Genomic DNA, 20,053 nt, shown 5'->3' with positions numbered 1-20,053 from the left:
AAAAGTTTTTTTTTTTTTAATGGAGGTGAAACCAGAAATATCAATATATATTTAATGTCTTATTTATTAATAACCTTAAGAATATAATTCTGTTATGTTACAGGCTTTTATAGATAATTTTCAGGCAGCTAAACAAGCCTTGGCTGAGGCAACTGTTCAGGCAGCTGGAATGGCTGCTACTGGTGTAAAAGAACTGGCACGAAGGAGTTCCAGAATGGCACTGGATATTAACATCAAAGCCCCAGTTGTGGTCATCCCGCAGTCTCCAGTTTCTGAAAATGTTTTTGTTGCTGATTTTGGGCTAATTACAATGACAAATACCTTTCATATGATAACAGAGAGCCAGAGCTCTCCCCCACCTGTTATTGATTTGATAACAATAAAGCTGAGTGAAATGCGACTATACAGGTAAGCTTTTCACGAGTATATTTGTGTGGAATGCAATATTTTTCTAACTTTTTACGTTAAAGACTTTAATGTCTTGAGTAGTCTGTTTACAGTGAGTTTTATTTTATTAATTATACGTAATTTAGTGATTCTTTCTTCCTTAAGTATATTTTGGCAAAATCAATTATAGTCTTTGCATTTTAAAAAACCTAGAAAGTGTTTGAAACTTTCTTCTTAGGTAATTAGGAAAACTACAAAATTTATTATCGGAGGAAATATATTTGTGCTTCTTTGTAGTTCATTATAAGTTACAGGGCTATGGAATAAATGAGGAATTTCTAACGTAATATGTTTATTCACTTTGCAAATACAGTATCACCTTATCTTCTCTGTCAGTTGTGTGCTATGGCTCTGATGCTGTAATTTAAACAAACAAACAGTAGAATGCAACCTTATGTATTCGTTAACCATGGGGTTGGGAAGTAGGGGGATAAACAAATGTTCAAATAGTTCCAGAGCTTTTATACTGCGTCCTCTGTGTTTCTGTGCTGTTTCTAATCCCCATTCTGAATTTATGTCCTATTTTCCAACTTGGATCCTTCTCTGTTTATACTTCTCAACTGCCCTCTTCCTTCTTTCTGTCATTTTTCTTTGATATCATTCTCTTGCTTGTCTCTTCACCTTATTTTTGTTTCATTTTTTACTTAACTCCCATTCTCTACTTCTCTTTAGCTTCCAATGAATCTGTCTTTCCCTCCTGCACTTTGACCAATTGAATATTTTTAAAGCAGCTTTATTGAGACATAAGTGACACAGAACAAGTTGCATATCTTTAATATTATACCATTTGATAAGTTTTGATATGCGTACGTTTCTGACAGTTTTTGTACAGTTGTATTATTTCTTCCTTAAGTATTAGGTAGAATTTACCAGTGAAGCCATCTGGTCCTAGAGTTTGCTTGTGGGAGGTTTCTAAATCACAGTTTTTATTTCTTTAATAAATTTGGGGCTGGCTATTCAAGTTATTTTTTCTCGAGCGATCCTCCCTAGTTTTTTAAAAGATTTTTTGCATTTCATCTAAGTTGTAAAATTTAATGGCATAAAATTTTTCATAATGCTCTTTATTTATTGATAATCTGTAATGGTGTCTCCTGCCTCATTCCTGATATTTATAATTTCTGCCTTTGTACTGATGAATCTGATTAGAGATTTATACGTTTTATTGATCTTAAGCAGGTTTTGGTTTTATTGTTTTTTCTATTGTTTTTGTGTTTTCTTCTTCGTTAATTTCTAATTCAGTATTTATTATTTCTTTCTGCTTTGGGCTCAATTTTGCTCTTTTTATAAGTTTTTTTAGGTGGTAGCTAAGATTATTGATTTGAAACATTTCTAATATATGATATAGTGCTGTAAATTGGAGTACTTATATTGTGCTATAAATTTTAAGTTACTCTACAATCCTGTGTAGCTCTCTTCTCTCTGGTATTTTATTATATAACTCTAGCTACCTTGGTTTCTCTTGGATTCTCATCTCTTACCTTCTCTACTCTGGGGCTTTCCTGGCCTTCTCCTGGGTTCCCCCTCCCTGTACCATGGCCTGTTAATTATTGCAAAACAGTAGTAAACTGAGACAGTCGTAGGGCTCACCTCATTTTTTTCCCAACTCTTTGGAGTCATTATCCATTTTTGATGTCTTGTATCTTGAAAACTATTTTAAATAAATTTTGTCGTTTTTTTTTTTTTTTTTTTTTGGAGAGCAGGGTTATTTCAAGCAGGAGTGTAAATCCATTCATGTTACATCATCTTAGATGGAAGGAGAAATTTCTGTCACTTGAGCACTTATTAAGCACCAAATATATCCCAGGCATTGTGCTAAGAATAGGAAATATAATAGTAAGCAATATTTACAAGGGATTAACAAACCCTACCTCATTGGGTTGTTGTGGTAGGTACTGTTTAATAAATATAGTGGGCTGGTGCATAAAAATGGGATCATATTTTGAAAAGGTTCTAGAAATTAGGTCCAAAGGAGACAAAACTAGAGGTTGGAAGGATAGTTTGGTAACTATTGCAGTAACTCACATAAGAATTATAGGTGACTTAGTCTAAGGTAGGGGAGTGAAGTAGTGGAGAGCTAACCAGAATTTATAGTAACTGATGATTGAATGGGTGTGGGAGTTAAAGGAGAGGAGAAATTAAAATTCACTTTAAGTTGCAGGCTTGGAAATCAGTGTTTGATGATGATGCACTTCACTGAGGTAAGACAGAATAATGCAGAAAAACCCAGTAGAATACAGAGAGTAATTATTTCCATAATAGGCAAAGTAGCCTGAAAGTGATTGCATGACTTCTACATGGAGAGATCTTGAAAGAAATCCAGAAGGCAGTGGAATATTTGTGCCTAGGTAATGCATATAGGTGACGTTGTTTAGACTTCTAGGTTTAGGAGTTTAGTTTAGTAATAATTTGTGCTAGTCACTGAAGCCATTGGAATGAACACAGTCACAAGAAAGCTTGTAGAGTGGGACATATGAGGAAGAATGCTGAGGAATACCAGTATTTAAAGAATTGGCAGAAAAAGGAACCCTCAAAAGAGACTAAGAAGGAGCAGAGAGATGAGAAACCAGGAAAATGTATTGAGGCAGCATTGAGGGTCCTGCTGATATTGTTAACCATGAATTAATACTGTGTTTTTTTTTTTTTTTTTCATGCAGTACTTGGTATTTTGTGTTTGGAATCCAACAGTCAGTTGGATTGAGACAAAACTGAATTTTTGCCAAGCAAGTGTGACCAAAGGTAGTGGAACAGGATTTTAATGATTGAGAATCATGTTGATGGATAATAGAGAGGTGATATGATTTGGCTGTGTCCACACCCAAATCTCATCTTGAATTGTAGCTCCCGTAATTCCCACATGTTGTGGGAGGGACCCATTGGGAGATAATTGAATCATGGGGGTGGTTCCCCCATACTGTTCTCATGGTAGTTAATAAGTCTCACAAGATCTGATGGGTTTATAAGGGGAAACTCCTTTTGCTTGGCTCTCGTCCTCTTTTTGCCTGCCACCATGTAAAGACGTGCCTCCATGTCTCCTTTGCTTTCTGCCATGCTTGTGAGGAAGGGATCCAGTTTCAGTTTTCTGCAAATGGCTAGCCAATTTTCCCAACACCATTTATTAAATAGGGAATCCTTTCCCCGTTGCTTATTTTAGTCAGTTTTGTCAAAGATCAGATGGTTGTAGATGTGTGGTGTTATTTCTGAGGCTTCTGTTCTTTTCCATTGGTCTATATATCTGTTTTGGTACAAACACCATGCTGTTTTGGTTACTATAGCCTTGTAGTATAGTTTGAAGTCAGGTAGTGTGATGCCTCCAGCTTTGTTCTTTTTGCTTAGGATTATCTTGGCTATATGGGCTCTTTTTTGGTTCCATATAAAATTTGAAGTAATTTTTTCTTATTCTGTGAAGAAAGTCAATGGTAGCTTGATGTGAATAGCGCTGAATCTATAAATTACTTTGGGCAGTACGGCCATTTACTTCAATGAGATACCATCTCACACCGGTTAGAATGGCGATCATTAAAAAGTCAGGAAACAACAGATGCTGGAGAGGATGTGGAGAAACAGGAACGCTTTTACACTGTTGATGGGAGTGTAAGTTAGTTCAACCATTGTGGAAAACAGTGTGGCAATTCCTCAAGGATCTAGAACCAGAAATACCATTTGACCCAGCAATCCCATTACTGGATATATACCCAAAGGATTATAAATCATTCTTCTATAAAGGCACATGCACACGTATGTTTATTGTGGCACTATTCACAATAGCAAAGACTTGGAACCAACCCAAATGCCCATCAGTGATAGACTGGATAAAGAAAATGTGGCACATATACACCATGGAATACTATGCAGCCATAAAAAAGAATGAGTTTGTGTCCTTTGCAGGGACGTGGATGAAGCTGGAAACCATCATTCTCAGCAAACTAACACAGGAACAGGAAACCAAACATCACATGTTCTCACTCATAAGTGGGAGCCGAACAGTGAGAACATATAGGCACAAGGAGGGGAACATCACATACCGGGGCATGTCGTGGGTGGGGGGCAAGGGGAAGGATAGCATTAGGACAAATAACTAATACTAATTAGTTATTTAGTAGAAATAACTAATACTAATTAGTTAACTAATTAATGCATGCGGGACTTAAAATCTAGATGATGGGTTGATGGGTGCAGCAAACCACCATGGCACACATATACCTATGTAACAAACCTGCACATTCTGCACATGTATCCCAGAACTTAAAGTATTTAAAAAAAAAAATTAGAATTGTGTTTTGTGTTGCAAATAGCTTTTTTTCTTAAAAATATGCTATAAATTTTCCATGTCTTTATTTTGAGTGCATAAATTTTTCCAAATATTTTATTCATCAGTTTTTAGAAAATCTAAATCTGCCTTTTGTTATAAATTTGATTCTAATATATATAATTTTTGCTGTTATAAGTAACACTATATTGATGATTGATATCTTTATTACATCAGTGCTTATGTAATTGTCTACTCATTTCTTTGGGATAATTCATTTCCTTAGGATGAATTCCTAGAAATAGAATTACTCAGTTATAAAGTATAACCAATTTTTCCTGAAATAATTGTAAAATAATTGGTAATTGGAAATGCAGTTGCTGGGCATGTTGGCTCACGCCTGTAAACCCAGCACTTTGGGAGGCTGAGGATGGCAGATTGCTTGAGCTCAGGAGTTTGAGACCAGCCTGGGCAACACGGTGAAACCCCATTTCTACAGAAAATATGAAGATTATCTGGGTGTGATGACGTGTGCCTGTACTCCCAGATACTTATGGGACTGAGGCAGGAGGATTGCTTGAGTCTAGAAGGTTGAGGCTGCGATGATGTGTGTTAATGCCACTGCACTCTGGCCTGGATGATGAAGCGAGACTGCCTCAAAAAAACAAACAAAATCCCAGAAAATGCTGTTTAGTTACAATGTATTAGAAAGCGCATTTAAAAAAATGGGAATTCATGTTTGTGACTAGGTTCTTTATACGTTAATCCAATTTGACTGCAATTTAGCAAATATTTATTCGCTATATGGCACATGCCAATCATCTAAGTACTGACAAAAAGCGGAGAATAAGATGAACATAGTTCCTGCCCTCATGAAGCTTTCATTCTAATTGAAAATACAGAGGACATAATAACCTATTGAAATGCAATATGTTAAATGCAGTGATGGAAAAAGTGTAAGGTACATGTGGGAGCACATAGGAAAGGTTTATTTAATCCATATATTGGGTAGTACGGATAAGAAAAGTTTTTCCTGAGAAAGTAATCTTTTCACATAGCAGTTTTCTTTCTCACAGTTTGTCCAAAGGACAGAAATTTACTCAAAGATATATATATACACACATATGTGTGTGTGTATGTATATATATACACACGTGTGTATATATGTATGTGTATATATATACACATACGTCTGTATATATATACACACGTATATATATACACATACACACATATATATATGGAGAGAGAGAGAGAGAATAATCCAAGTATTAGGGTGAAGAATTGGAAACTGAAATTTTAATAATAGAAGGGTAATTAAAATACTTATAGCCATTTATTCTAATAAGGCCATTAAAATTATATATGCATCCTAGCCTATGATAGGATGCATATATAATTGCATATGCATATCAGAGGATAACTGAAAAAAAGAAAAGAAAACCTATGTGTGCAGCATTCCCTGTGGGGCTTTTACATTCCTTAACCTATTACTGTTAAGTGGAAACTGCAAGCATGCAGGCATATGTAAGTTTGGTGTCACTCTGTCATTCATTCATTAAATGGCTTGGTACCAGGCTTTTTGGGAGATCCTGATGAACTCTCATATTTCTCTCCTGTTGATTAAATGGTTGCCAAAATTCTACAGTCATGATGTTATACCTTAGTTTAAGGATTTGCTGCTAATTAAAATATAAGTACATTATTGAGGAGTAACACTTTGAGATTGTCACTTTGAGGTACAGTGGGAGGCTTCTATGGCCACATTGTTACTTGAAGGGGTTCAATTGACCTACTACATTTTTCTTCATTCCTGAGTATCAGTCTTACCTTTATAAGTGCTTGGAAAGGAAAATATAGTTCAACTTAATATGAAATTGTATGTATTCAGCTATTTTAACTCATAGAAATAGAAATTTCATATGGGGCTGCTTATTTTTTATAAAGTAAGGGAATATGTGATATTTTGTTACTTATCTAAATCAGTGAATTAAAATGTTTTTATAACGATGTCTTATGTAATGTTTGTTTACAAATTACATGGAGTGTTTTTGTTTTGTTTTGTTTTGTTGTTTTTTGTTTGTTTTTTTTTGAGACAGTTTCACTCTTGTTGCCCAGGCTGGAGAGCAATGGTGCAATCTCAGTTCAATGCAGCATCCGCCTCCTGGGTTCAAGCGATTCTCCTGCCTCAACCTCCCAAGTAGCTGGGATTACAGATGCACACCACCACACCTGGCTAATTTTTGTATTTTTAGTTGAGACAGGATTTCACCATGTTGACCAGGCTGCTCTCGAACTCCTGATCTTAGGTGATCCACCTGCTTCGGCCTCCCAAAGTGCTGGGATTACAAGTGTGAGCCACCGCTCCTGGCCTACATAGAGATAATTCTTATTTTAATGGTTTGCTATACAACTTTTATACTTTTGCAGTTTTTACTATATTACAAAATTGTATTTAAAAATACATATTTCTCCCCCCTTCCCTTTTTTTTTTTTTTGAGACAGAGTCTCGCTCTGTTGACCAGGCTGGAGTGCAGTGGTGCAATCTTGGCTCACTGCAATCTCCACCTCCCCGGTTCAAGCAATTCTCCCACCTCAACCTCCTGAGAAGCTGGGACTACAGGCGCGTGCCACCACACCCAGCTAATTTTTGTATTTTTAGTAGAGATTGGGTTTCACCATGTTGGCCAGGCTGGTCTCAAACTCCTGACCTCAAGTGATCTGCCCACCTCAGCCTCCCAGAGTTCTGGGATTACAGGTGTAAGCTACTGTACCTGGCTCTATTTCTGTATAATATGGAACACTCAGCTTAGTGTAAGTCACCTAGGTTTTTAGTGGGATAGAACATCACTCAACTCATTTTGACAGATTAAAAAAAAAAAGCCTGATAGATTTTTTTCCCTTTATACCCAACAAATTATTGATTTCTGCTATTTGCATATAAAAGGATACATTTAAGTTAATCTTTTTTTAACTACCCGAATGTATATGAGCCAATTTAAAAGAACGTTATCTTTACTTATAGATCTCAATTTATTAATGATGCATACCAGGAAGTACTGGATCTACTACTGCCATTAAATCTGGAGGTGGTGGTTGAACGAAATTTATGCTGGGAGTGGTACCAGGAAGTTCCTTGTTTTAATGTAAATGCTCAGCTGAAACCAATGGAGGTAACTTTTTTTTGGATACTTAACAATTTTTGTTTTGCTTGTTCAAAAATATTGCTTGGGGACATAAGGCATCATTTGAGTGGAATTTGTATATATATAATCACCTTGGTCAGAATTGAAGTAGTGATTATATTAAATTAGAATTCATTTAAAAATGGTCTCCATTTATTACTGGAGATAAAATGGCAAGGAAGCGATGACATTGTCTCTGACTTCATGGAACTTGCCAGTTTAATGCAGAGGTTGGTGGTGATGGTGATCTGGAAGGTATAGTAGTAGTTAGATAGTAAAAAGAGTAATCTGACACATAATTAAAATAGTTATAAATTGTGGTAAATTTAATGAAGAACACAAATAATAGGCATCGTGTTGTAGTCAATTAGATATGTTAATAGATAATTTATTGGAAAGATCTAGATTAGAAATACTAATTTTGGAGTCATCAGCATATAGATGGCATTTAAAGCCGTGGAAATATATGAAATAATCTATACAAAGGAAGAGAAAGTATTAGAAGAATTCGTAAGTTGAAAATGAAAATGGCAAATGTGTCACCACCTTAGTTTTACCTTCTTGTTGGTTGACATTGCTTCAGAGATCTCTCATGGAACTGCCCACAAGTTCATAGTTTTTTCCCTTGACTGGATGAAGGTCAAAAGTGTGTCACATGCTTTGCCGAAGTGATAGCAACGTACACTCTGGGAGATTTCTTTAAGAAATCTACTTAACAAATCCTTCTCCCCACCTCCCAGTTTCCCTATTTCTTTCTGTAAAAATTTTATTTATTAAGAGAAAACCATCATTTTAGAGATTTCAGACTTTTAAGTCAAATGTATATTCAGAGCATAAAACATGATAGCATTATGAAAATCTTAGTGTGTAAGATAATAATGCCTGCTTTAACTTACAGGGTAGGAGATGGAAGTTATCTTCTTAAGATAAGTATTTGAAGTCTATTTATATTGGTGAGATAACAGATAGAAACTTGTAAAACATAAATAGTGTGTTCCACCCAGCATGCTGGGGCCATTGCCACCCCACTGGGCCCAGTTATTAGGCGTATTTGTGTGGGGCAGCAAAGACACTGCTGTCCCGTGCTCTTCCCAGGTGGAATCCATACAGAATGTCCAGGTGATGCTGCAGACAATCTGCAAGTGCCCAGCTGCCTTTTGAGGCCAACCCTCTAGGATAAAGTTGGTGCTTCCCTTACCCTAATTCACTTGAGTAGTTGATTAGCTGCTGTTGCAGCTCACCCCAGAGCCCAGATATTTGTTCCCTCCTGGGCCTCATCTTCTGTGTCAGGGAGAGGCTAGAATCGGTTGTGAAATCAATTAGTCTAACGCATCCAGACCAAGTGGAGCAGCTTGTGATTTCTGACTTGTCACATTTTCGGTGGTTGCATACACAGCCTGTCCTGACATGTAGATACTGCACATCAGCAGCCCTGGGATCCTTACAGTTCTTTGAACTTCCTCCACTGAGCTCCTGGCAAAAGTGAAGGAAGAGTGCCGGTTAACAATCAGTATTTGAGGTGCATGCGATAGACAAATACTAACTGGAAGACATGGTTTAGAAATTGTAATATTTAATTTCTGCTTATTATATGAACTATTTTTGCAGTGCCTGCTACATAGTTACAAAATAAGCATCATGAATAAAGGAATGAAGGAATGAAAGCTTAAAAAACCCAAAACATTAGTAGTATGTATAAGGTACACATGGACTTAATTTTAAAACACTAAGTTAGTGTATCATCTTTGAAATGCAGTCAAAGAAAGCTTGGCACAAGTAAAACTTATTAAATATTGTGTGATTCAAATTATCTCCTTGGGGTCATAACAGCTAAAAATATAACTAATCCTTTTTGTTGTTTTGACAAACTTAGAAGTGAACCAAACTCAAAGATCTTTTTTACATTATTGCTGTTGTGTTAGGGTTCTCCAGAGAGAGACAGAGAGTGTGTGTGTATGTAAAGAGAGAGGGAAAAGGGAGAGACTTATTTTAAGGAGTTGGTGTACATGATTGAGGATGCCACCAGGTTCAAAATCTGCGGGGTAGGCCAGCAGGAAGGATACCCAGGGAAGAGGTAGTGTTGGAGCTCAAGTCTGAAGGAAGTCTGCTGGCAGAATTCTTGCTTGGAGGAGGTCAGTCTTTTTCTATTAAAGGCCTCCAACTTCAATACAAAGTGATTGGATGAGGTCCGCGTGCATTATGGAGTGTAATCTGATTTACCTAGAGTCTAGTGATTTAAATATTAATTTCATCTAAAAAATATTTTCACAGAAACATTTAATGTTTGACCACATACCTAGGTACTGTGACTGAGCCAAAGTGACGTACAAAATTAACCATCACAGCTATTAAGGCAGGTCTTATGCTGTTGATTTGGGACTAAATTTGTAACAGCTAGGATTTGAAATTGGATCTTTATTTATTTATTTATTTATTTATTTATTTATTTATTTATTTATTTATTTTTGAGACAGAGTCTCTGTTGCCCAGGCTGGAGGGCAGTGGCACGATCTAGGCTCACTGCAACCTCTGCCTCCAAGGTTCAAACAATTCTGCGTCAGCCACCTGAGTAGCTGGGATTACAGGTGTGCACTATACCCGGCTAATTTTTGTATTTTCGGTAGAGTCAGAGTTTCACCATGTTGGCCCAGCTGTTCTCTAACTCCTGGCCTCAAGTGATCTGCCCGCCTGGGCCTCCCAGAGTGCTGGGCTTACAGGCGTGACCCACTGCATCTGGCCTGAAATTACTAGCTCTGAGTTAGTTCCTAGTTTATGTGTGGACCTAAGCATATTAACCATTTAGGTTCAGTGTCTTATAAATATAAATATCAGGATTGCATCGTTGGTGCATGGTTGTAATCCCGGCTTCTTGGGAGGCTGATGTCGGGGGTTGAGCCCAGGAGTTTGAGGCTGCAGTGAGCTAGGATTGCATGACTGCATGCCAGCCTGGGTGACAGAATGAGACTCAGTCACTAACTACCTAACTAAAAATAAATAAATTTCAGGATTATATTCCATATACCTAGGACGTTTTTGAGGTTCAAATAAAATAGTTCATGTAAAACACATTGTGAACTCTAAAATTTTTGATTAACCAAATGTATCATTTTTGATTATTCTACATTTGTAAAATGAGGTGCTTACTAACCAAAAAAATCCAAAGTAGATAGATAACTACTTAAAGTTCATTTTAAAGGTTTAAAATTACTAGATTATTTGGTACATTAATAACGAATAGTTCTTTATTCATAACTTCATTGGCGTTAGCACCTAATTTAGTTCTATATTTCACAAGCTACTAAAGAGCACATGGTCATTTAGAAAACTGAATATTCAGTTTGTAAAAATGTTTAATTGATGTGGTAGAGGGTTGAAACAGTCTTTCATTTTTCTCTTCTGAGAATTTTAACTGTAGTTAAATTCTTCAGTGAAGTAGCAGTGCTAAAAAGAGCAAATATTTTTTGTTTAACAGTTCATTCTTAGTCAAGAAGATATAACAACTATTTTTAAAACATTGCATGGCAATATATGGTATGAAAAAGATGGTAGTGCCTCACCTGCTGTAACAAAAGACCAATACAGTGCCACTAGTGGAGTTACTACTAATGCTTCACACCATTCAGGAGGTACGTTTTTAAAACTTCAAATTTCTTCCTGCTTTCCTCTCTTTCTCTCTTTTTCTTCTGTCTTCTTCCCTCTCCTTCCCTCTATCTTTTCCCTCCTTCCTCCCCTCTTTCTTCCTCCTTTCCTTCTTTCTTTCCTTCTTTTTCTTTAGTTTGGGCAAAATAAGATTTGTAAATCTCTTTCTAATCAGCTAATTCCATTCAGACATCTCTAAATTGTCCATTAGTCACTGTGTTGATTTTTTTTCTTTGAATGCAAGTTCCTAGTCCTATTGTAACAAAATTCCTCAATCTATATTCGTGTTTTCCTGACTTCCTTGTAGCTCCTTATTTTCCATTTTTCTCTCCTTCCCCCATCTTCTCCCTATCCCTAGTGTGGTATATATCCCAAAGAAATCTTTTATATTGACATTAGGAATATCAGAGTATTAGAGGTGCAAAGAGAGGCTGGCTCATCATTAGTAGATGGTGGAGTTTAGCAAATGTTTGGGAGATGGATGGAATGGAGTAGAAGGAAGCAGAACTCAGAAAGAGGCTTCATCTAATGTTGGATCCAGTGTGCTCCATGGAAGGTGGCTGGTTTCTGAGTTCAGCACGAGCACATACAGAGGGTTAGTTAGTGCTGGGATGACTTTGCTGCATAAGCATAAAGTTTTCATTCTGGCATTATAGGGGGTCCTCAGACTTACCTACCTCAAAATGAAACCTGCTAGTTCACAAGACTCACCTTTGCAAAGCCCTGAGGTATTACACAGCATTTTTACTCAGAGAATCCTAACAGAAAAACAGCTTTACATTTACAGCATTGTAGGAAACCCCACCCTTACTAGCTGGAATAATGAAACCAGTCCTTTATTGTTAAATATGAATGGTCAGATATGAAGAAACTTGTAAAAAACCCAAGCATGAATGAAACTAAGATAAACAGAATAATGTTTTCTGAAGGAAACAGATAGTTGAGGTGACAGAAAAGGAAGCAGACAAACAAAAAACAAACTCTGACATTCTAAGAGGATTTTGAGAAGATAGTATAAGAAATGGATCCCACTAGCACCACCAGCTCACCCAAGCATTGGAGAGTTGCTGGAAATCTAAATATTATTGCTGAAAATTTAAAACAAAAACACTAAACATGGAATTAGAAGTATTGAGTTGGAATATTTGGTCGAGGCAATCTCCCATGACAGAGAAGAAAAAAGCACAGGGATGAAAAATGTGATCAAACTTAAAGAGTGATGTTTTAGTTCAGAAAGTCCAACTCCAGAATAAGTGTTACAGAAGAAATAATTGAGGAAATGGAAGGTAATTCTTTAAAGAAGATAGTACTCTCCTTTTATCTGCAGGGAATATGTTCCAAGACCCCAGTTGATGCCTGAAACTTTGGGTATTACCTATGTTTGGATAGTACCCAAACTATATTTTTTCCTGTACATACATATGTGTGATAAAGTTTAATTTATAAATTAGGCACACTAAGAGTTGAACAACAACTATTAGAACAATTTTAACAATATACTCTAATAAAAGTTATGTGAATGTGGTCTGTCTCTCAAAGTATCTTAATATTTTCAGACCCCAGTTGACCTGACTGCAGGTAATTGAAAGTGCGGGTAAGGGAGAACTGCTGTAAACTGTCCAGACCTAAGTAAATATTGAAGGAAGTTCTTGGCTATAATGAATCTACTGAGTTTCCAGCAGATTGGATAAACTAAGATTCCACATGCAAACACATTTTCATGAGATGTCAGAATGGTAAAGCTAAGATTTTTTGAAGTTTCAGAAAAAAACAGGCTGCCTGTCAGGGACTTAGAAAAAAATGATTGCATGATTGATTTTTGTTGTTTTTATTTATCAATAAAACATGATGGAATAGAATCCCTGGATGGTGGAAGACAATGGAGAAATGTATTCAAAATTCTAAGGAAAGTGGTTTTTGAAGCTCAGATTCTATACACAGCCAAGCCAATACCCAAAATGTGAAAAGAAAAAAATTCTCAGATTTCCTGTGACAGAGTTCTTCATACTCATTCGTAAAAGAAATTAGTCTGAAAATGTATTTCAGCAAGTCAGGGAATCTAAGAAAGGGGAAAATATGGGGTTAAAAAAACCTAGGCCTACCCAGGAGTGCATTGAAAAGGAATCTCCAAATTATCTGTGTGAATAGGCTAGAAAGTAATTAGCTTTCATTAAAAAGTAAATGAGAATGCTTTAAGAAAAAAAAAGCCATGTGGAAGAATGTCTTATAGAAGAAAAATAGCATGAATTACACATAGTATGTAGGATACAGAGTTAGCTATATTATATAACTGATATAGAGAGGAAAGTGTTTTCTGTTCTTAAGAAAGAAATTTCTATACCCTGGTGCAGAAGTGGACTAAATTTTGCATAATTTTGAGCCATTGTTAGAATGTGAGAAGAGAACCTCTTATTTTTCAGAGGTGCACTCATTGTGACAGTATAGCAGCAGAGGCAGTATTAGTGTAAGTCTCATTGAAAAATACTACATGGTCATAGTTAAACAACACGTCAGAGACTTCTTAGGTAAATAAAAAAGTAAACGTTATGAACCGTGATAACTTAGAAGTAAAGACATTACTAAGCAAAGCTGTAAAGAGGAAGATGGTTCAGGGGAAACAAATAGTAAGGGCTTAAAGAGTGAGAGATAATGTCTGCAGTTGACGTAACAAGAAACAGATGTTTGAGTATGTTATTTTAATTGTTTTCTTCTGGAAATTTTTACACATATACGAAAGTAGAAGGAATAAGGTAATGAACCCACATGTATTCATCACCCACTTTCACTCGTTAATATCATGTGGCTGCTTTTGTTACTGCCCTCACTCTGCTCTTCCCCCTTCTTCCTCCAGCCTATAAGATATTTTAAAGCAAATCCCAGATATTATACCATTGATTGCTATTTTTCCATAAGCAATAAGGACGTTACTTTTTAAATATAGTAACGTCATCACCCTAAAAATTAGCCGTGATTCCTTGAGACCATGAAAATATCCCCTTAGGATTCATCTTTCTCCTGAATGACTCATTACAAGGTTTGTTTTTTTTCAAATAATGATAAAAGTGTCAATTCACAAAGAAGATGCAACAATCCTAAATGTGTATATACCTAATAACAGAACTGTAAAATATCTGCAGCAAAATTGACAGAACTAAAGAAGAAAATACACATATACAGAATCATAGTTGGCGATTTGAACACACCACTCCTGGTAAATGATAAGATATGGCAACAAACTTGACATAATTAATGTAATATAATGTTACACTCACTTGCAGAATACATTTTTGTCTTTAAGTCATTCCTGGAATGTTTACATTCTCTCGTTCTGTCACCCAGGCTGCAGTGGTGCGATCTCGGCTTACTACAAGCTCCACCTCCTGGGTTGACGTCCTGCCTCAGCCTCCCGAGTAGCTGGGACTACAGGCGCCTGCCACCATGCCAGGCTAATTTTTTGTATTTTTAGTAGAGACAGGGTTTTACCATGTTAGCCAGGATAGTCTCGATCTCCTGACCTCGTGATCCGTCTGCCTCGGCCTTCCAAAGTGCTGGGATTACAGGCGTGAGCCACTGTGCCCGGTCGTTCATACCATTATTTATCAGGAAAATTTCACATTTCACCAGATGAGTTAAGTTGTAGAAGACTGACAACACCAAAGGTTGATGAGAATGTGGAACAGTTGCAATTCTCATGGACTACTGATAGGAATGTGAAACAGTATAACCACTTTGGCAAAGAGTTTGGCAGTTAACATATACCTACCTTTAACAGAGCAATTCCAGACCTAGGTATTTACTCCCAGCGCACCCCAAAATAAGTACATATATACACAAAATGACTCATTTAGGAATACGTATAGCAGATTTACTTATAGTAGCCCAAATCTGGAAACATCTCAAATCTTCATCAATAGGAGGATAAACTCTTTTCATAGAGTGCATGAGTGAACTACTTGTATATGGAACAACATGGTTGAACCTCGAAAACATTATGTTGACTGAAAGAAGCCACACAGAAAATTTTACAATCTGTATGACTCCATTTATATGGAATTTGAAAATATACAAAACTCATCTATGATGATTGAAATTAGAATGGTAGAGAGGTTGAGGATTGGCTAGCAAGTGTTAAGAGGGAACTTTCTAGAGGGATATAAGTGTTCAGTATCTTAATTGAAGTGGTGGTTATGTGGATATATACACTTACCAAATTTCATCAAATAGTTCATATAAGATACGTATGTTTCATTGTATGTAAATTTCTATCACAATTGAAAATACATTACCTGGCATGATGGTACTTTTCTCTGAAGTTAGGTATAACGAGAATTAGAAAGTGGTGTGTTTTAATTTTAAGCTCATTTAATTGTGCATATAATGTCCTGATTCAAAATTTAAATGTAGAAAACAAATTTTGGATTCTTCTCATAAGTAGAAAAATTTTTTAAATGTCTCTTGGTTTTAGTTTTTTAAAGTAAAATTTGAATACTAAATTATGTGCCAGGTACTGTAGTATGCATTTTACATGTGCTATTTTACTTAATCCCCAAAACATATTCAGTGATTAGGTCTATTTTTCCTTGGAACAGAACAGTGGTGGAAACAGAAGCATCAAAAGAAAAGAGAAACACCAAGTGTTCAATTAATATTCCCAAATTATTATGGAAAGAGTCCTAAGCCAGAAACTGAGTTTTACATGTGAATTTCCTAGTATTTTATTTTCTTGAATGTCATTTTACTATACCTGTTTAATTAATAGTTCTATTAAATCTATTTCAGGGGTATTTTAATGAGCTAATTTTTAATATATTTTCTTTTATTAAATAACTTTAATTTTTTTCAAGGAGCAACTGTGGTGACAGCTGCCGTGGTAGAAGTACATTCACGTGCCTCACTAGTTAAGACAACACTAAACGTGAGCTTCAAAACTGATTATCTCACCATGGTGCTGTATAGTCCAGGTCCTAAACAAGTAAGTCCAGGAAGAAAAGAAAATGTATTTTCACTTGTGAAATTTGCATAGGTAGATGTTTTTAAAGTAAAAAATGTTAATACTTAACATGTATTTTGTAGTATCTGTCCCTCCGAGAAAAGTGGTTGATCTTTTTACTCTAATAATAATTGTAACCATTTCCCTTTTAAATGAGTTATCTATCATGTAGCTAATAATGTGAAAAATAAATTGTAAAATTGAAGTGATATGTATATATTTTTGGCTTTTCATTAGAGCCCTTTGGAGACAGAGAATTTTGAGGTTTGTTATAAGCAGAGGCAATACTTTGTAGTAGTTCATATCATAAAATACACGTTAGATTTGTGTTTCTGTGTAATTTTGTATTGATTTCTCCTTTCATAGGCTTCCTTTACAGATGTTCGGGATCCTTCTCTGAAACTTGCTGAATTTAAATTGGAGAATATTATAAGTACTTTAAAAATGTATACAGATGACTCAACATTTTCTTCCTTCTCATTAAAAAACTGTATTTTAGATGATAAAAGGCCTCATGTCAAGAAAGCAACTCCTCGGTATGTATTGTAATGATGTTCTAAGGTTTTACTTGAGAAATTGTTGATATAGTTTACAGAATTCATTTCCAGAGTTGCACGTTCATTTTCTGAGTGCATCCTAGGTTCCTTAAAGCTTCAGTTCAGTCAACTCGTAGTACTCAGTTAACATTTAAAATGTCCTGGTTCTGTTATGTGCTATTCTTACTGAATAATTGATAGATTGGTTGAGTAAATAGAAATAATCAGTGCAATTAAATTGGTTTTTACATTATTTAAATTACATTCTCTAATATAAATTATTGTTAATCCATGCTAATTGCAATGGGAAGTACATGAAAAATTGAAAAGAAAAAATATCCTGAGATTCAGACTCATAATTTATTGAACATACACTTCCTAATTTATGATACATTTGTGTTTCAGAAATTTGTAAGTTTGTTATTTGGAACACTTTATGGATCTTCCCAAGAGACATGACTTCGGAATGCTTTTTTTTTTTTGTCAGTGAAAGAGATAAGAGGTCTTTAAGTTTTACTCGTATGTTTGATTACTTCTAAGTTACTCATGTAAGGAATTGTTACTGTGTTTTCCAGAATGATAGGACTGACTGTTGGTTTTGACAAAAAAGACATGATGGATATAAAGTACAGGAAAGTCAGAGATGGCTGTGTGACTGATGCAGTCTTTCAAGAAATGTATATTTGTGCAAGTGTAGAATTTCTGCAGACTGTTGCAAATGTCTTTCTGGAGGCCTACACCACAGGCACTGCTGTAGAAACCAGTGTGCAAACATGGACTGCTAAGGAAGAAGGTTAGTTATTGGCTAAAATATTTAATATTTGCTTTATTGAAGTGCTACAACAGGACTTACCTTGATTAGCCTTTTAGATCATCAAGGTAAATACTTTAAGAAATTAAAATTTTATTTTTCAGAGTAGAAGGAAAACCTTAATGTGTTTTCTGGGAGGTTGTATAGTTTGCATTTTTTTAAAGGTGTGAATATATATTGCATTTAAAAATTATGAAACCTATATTAGAATAAGTAATTGTACTTCAGGCAGTAACATGAAGGAATTTGCCTAATGGAAAAAAACAAGCGAGCGAATAATCAACCAACCATACCTTTTCACAATTAAGATAATATTTCAATTTAAAACACTCATTTATTTTTCTTGTATTTATTCCTAGCTTTTAACATATGGTTTCTCTGTTATCTTTTTGTAATATGTCATTTACTGTGGTATAGTAGAAAGAGTATCAAGTTGAGAATTGGAAACTAGATTAGGGTCTAGGCTTTCCAATTAAATAGTGGAGATTTCCCCCTCATTTAAAAATGTTCTTATGCCTATAGCTTCTTCAAATCTTCACTAAGGGTTGTAGTTGATTCCTTTGGAATCTAAGATTCTTTTATTTTACTTTTTACTATTATTTCATTTTATTATTTTCTTATGAATAATAAATTATCCATAATATATAGCAAATATTTTAATTTATTAATTTATTTTTATTTGTTTTAGTACCTACACAGGAATTAGAGAAGTGGGAAATTAATGTTATTATTAAAAATCCTGAAATTGTGTTTGTGGCTGACATGACAAAAAATGATGCTCCTGCTTTAGTCATTACAACACAATGTGAAATTTGCTATAAAGGTAACCTTGAAAATAGCACAATGACTGCTGCTATTAAAGATCTCCAAGTGAGAGCCTGCCCGTTTCTTCCAATCAAGAGAAAAGGCAAAGTCACTACTGTGAGTTAACTATCTGATCATCTGCTTAATTGTAAACTACTTAGGAAACAAAAACTACCTACATGTTTTCCAACCTTGCTCTGTAAAATGTCTTTCTCTCTGCTTAGAGAGCTTAGCTTAGAATGTTATTGACCAGCTTTGAAACTCTTTCATTCTTCCAGATGTTGCTCATTATTGTTAGTATTTGTGGGAATATTCTCAGTAAAAAGTTGGGTTCATCTTGACACTTTTCAGTTAAGATCTTACTTTGACTTTCTAATCATGTCAATTCCAAATAGCTCTTTGGACTTTTAAGACTTTCTGCCAGTTGTTTGCTGTGTTGTTTCAGTTTTATTGTTTTAACTTTTTTCTCCCATTTGGATGTTTTTGCTCAAATAATGCGTTTTTCCTTGTCTCCATGTAATGTCATTTGAACTTTCGGCCATTTGCTTTGACATAGTTCACGTTGATACTTTACTCTCTAGTAACCTCTTGGCCTTCCTCCTCTTTATAACTCTACTTAAAATTCATTCCTTTACAGACATCTTTTCAAGTGAACTGGCTGACTCCCAGCAAATACTTACAAAAATATTTGAACTTCTAAAGGAGTAATAGAAACATATGTTTTTGTTTGTTTCTTTGTATTTTGTTCCTGGTGCTTGGTATGCATCTACAGAAGCATACATGTTCTAAACATTGTCACCATATAAATAAAAGATGTAATTTTGATACAATGAATATATGTATATTAGTTAGGATGTAAGATAAATTGTTGCCCAAATTTACAAGACAGTTGGCCCTCCACTAAGCAAAGAGAGAGAATAGAAAATGGAGGGTATACCAATTCTCTCTTAGGTTTTGATTTAGAAGTTTTACATATATATTTCTTCTGTTCACATCTTTTTTGGCTTGACCACACTTTGCTGCAATAAAGGTTGGAGAATGTGGTATTTTTTTCCGAGCTGCCTTCTGCTCAGATAAAACTTATATTACTGTGGAAGAATACAACAGATATTAGGTTCTAGAGGTCCTTCCTATGGGACAATTAAGGAGTGTATTAAGTAGTAACTTTTTAAATAGTTATTTTTATTAACTCGTTTATTTGACATACCTATTACTAGGAGAGTCTTTAAATAGAAATATTTTTATATTTAAACATTAATTTAGTGGTATTGATTTTTCTCTCATAGGTTTTGCAGCCCTGTGACTTGTTTTATCAAACTACTCAGGCAGGTACAGATCCACAAGTGATCGATATGTCAGTAAAATCCCTGACACTAAAGGTAAATTAAAATATAA

General features: G+C 35.2%; 1 protein-coding gene across 9 annotated transcripts in view; it reads left to right on the top strand.

Moving 5' to 3' along the window:
* The window catches only part of VPS13A (vacuolar protein sorting 13 homolog A), a 256,982-nt gene that overhangs the window by 133,387 nt on the left and 103,542 nt on the right, over positions 1–20,053 (top strand). For all 9 annotated transcript variants that reach the window (XR_001895953.3, XR_004177826.1, XM_017949941.3 and 6 more), the window contains exons 33-40: positions 104–408; positions 7,719–7,866; positions 11,351–11,504; positions 16,362–16,489; positions 16,874–17,043; positions 17,619–17,836; positions 18,543–18,775; positions 19,945–20,037. Coding sequence is in view for 7 of the 9 variants with exons in the window: in XM_017949941.3 (XP_017805430.2) it covers positions 104–408; positions 7,719–7,866; positions 11,351–11,504; positions 16,362–16,489; positions 16,874–17,043; positions 17,619–17,836; positions 18,543–18,775; positions 19,945–20,037 (1,449 nt within the window). In the remaining 2 variants the exon portion in view is untranslated. The remainder of the gene's footprint in view (positions 1–103; positions 409–7,718; positions 7,867–11,350; positions 11,505–16,361; positions 16,490–16,873; positions 17,044–17,618; positions 17,837–18,542; positions 18,776–19,944; positions 20,038–20,053) is intronic.

Source organism: Papio anubis, chromosome 13 (genome assembly GCF_008728515.1).
Source record: "Papio anubis isolate 15944 chromosome 13, Panubis1.0, whole genome shotgun sequence".
NCBI classification, from domain to species: Eukaryota; Metazoa; Chordata; class Mammalia; order Primates; family Cercopithecidae; genus Papio; species Papio anubis.
The sequence above is the reverse complement of the archived record's forward strand: the minus strand, read 5'-3'. Positions and strand labels throughout refer to the sequence as shown.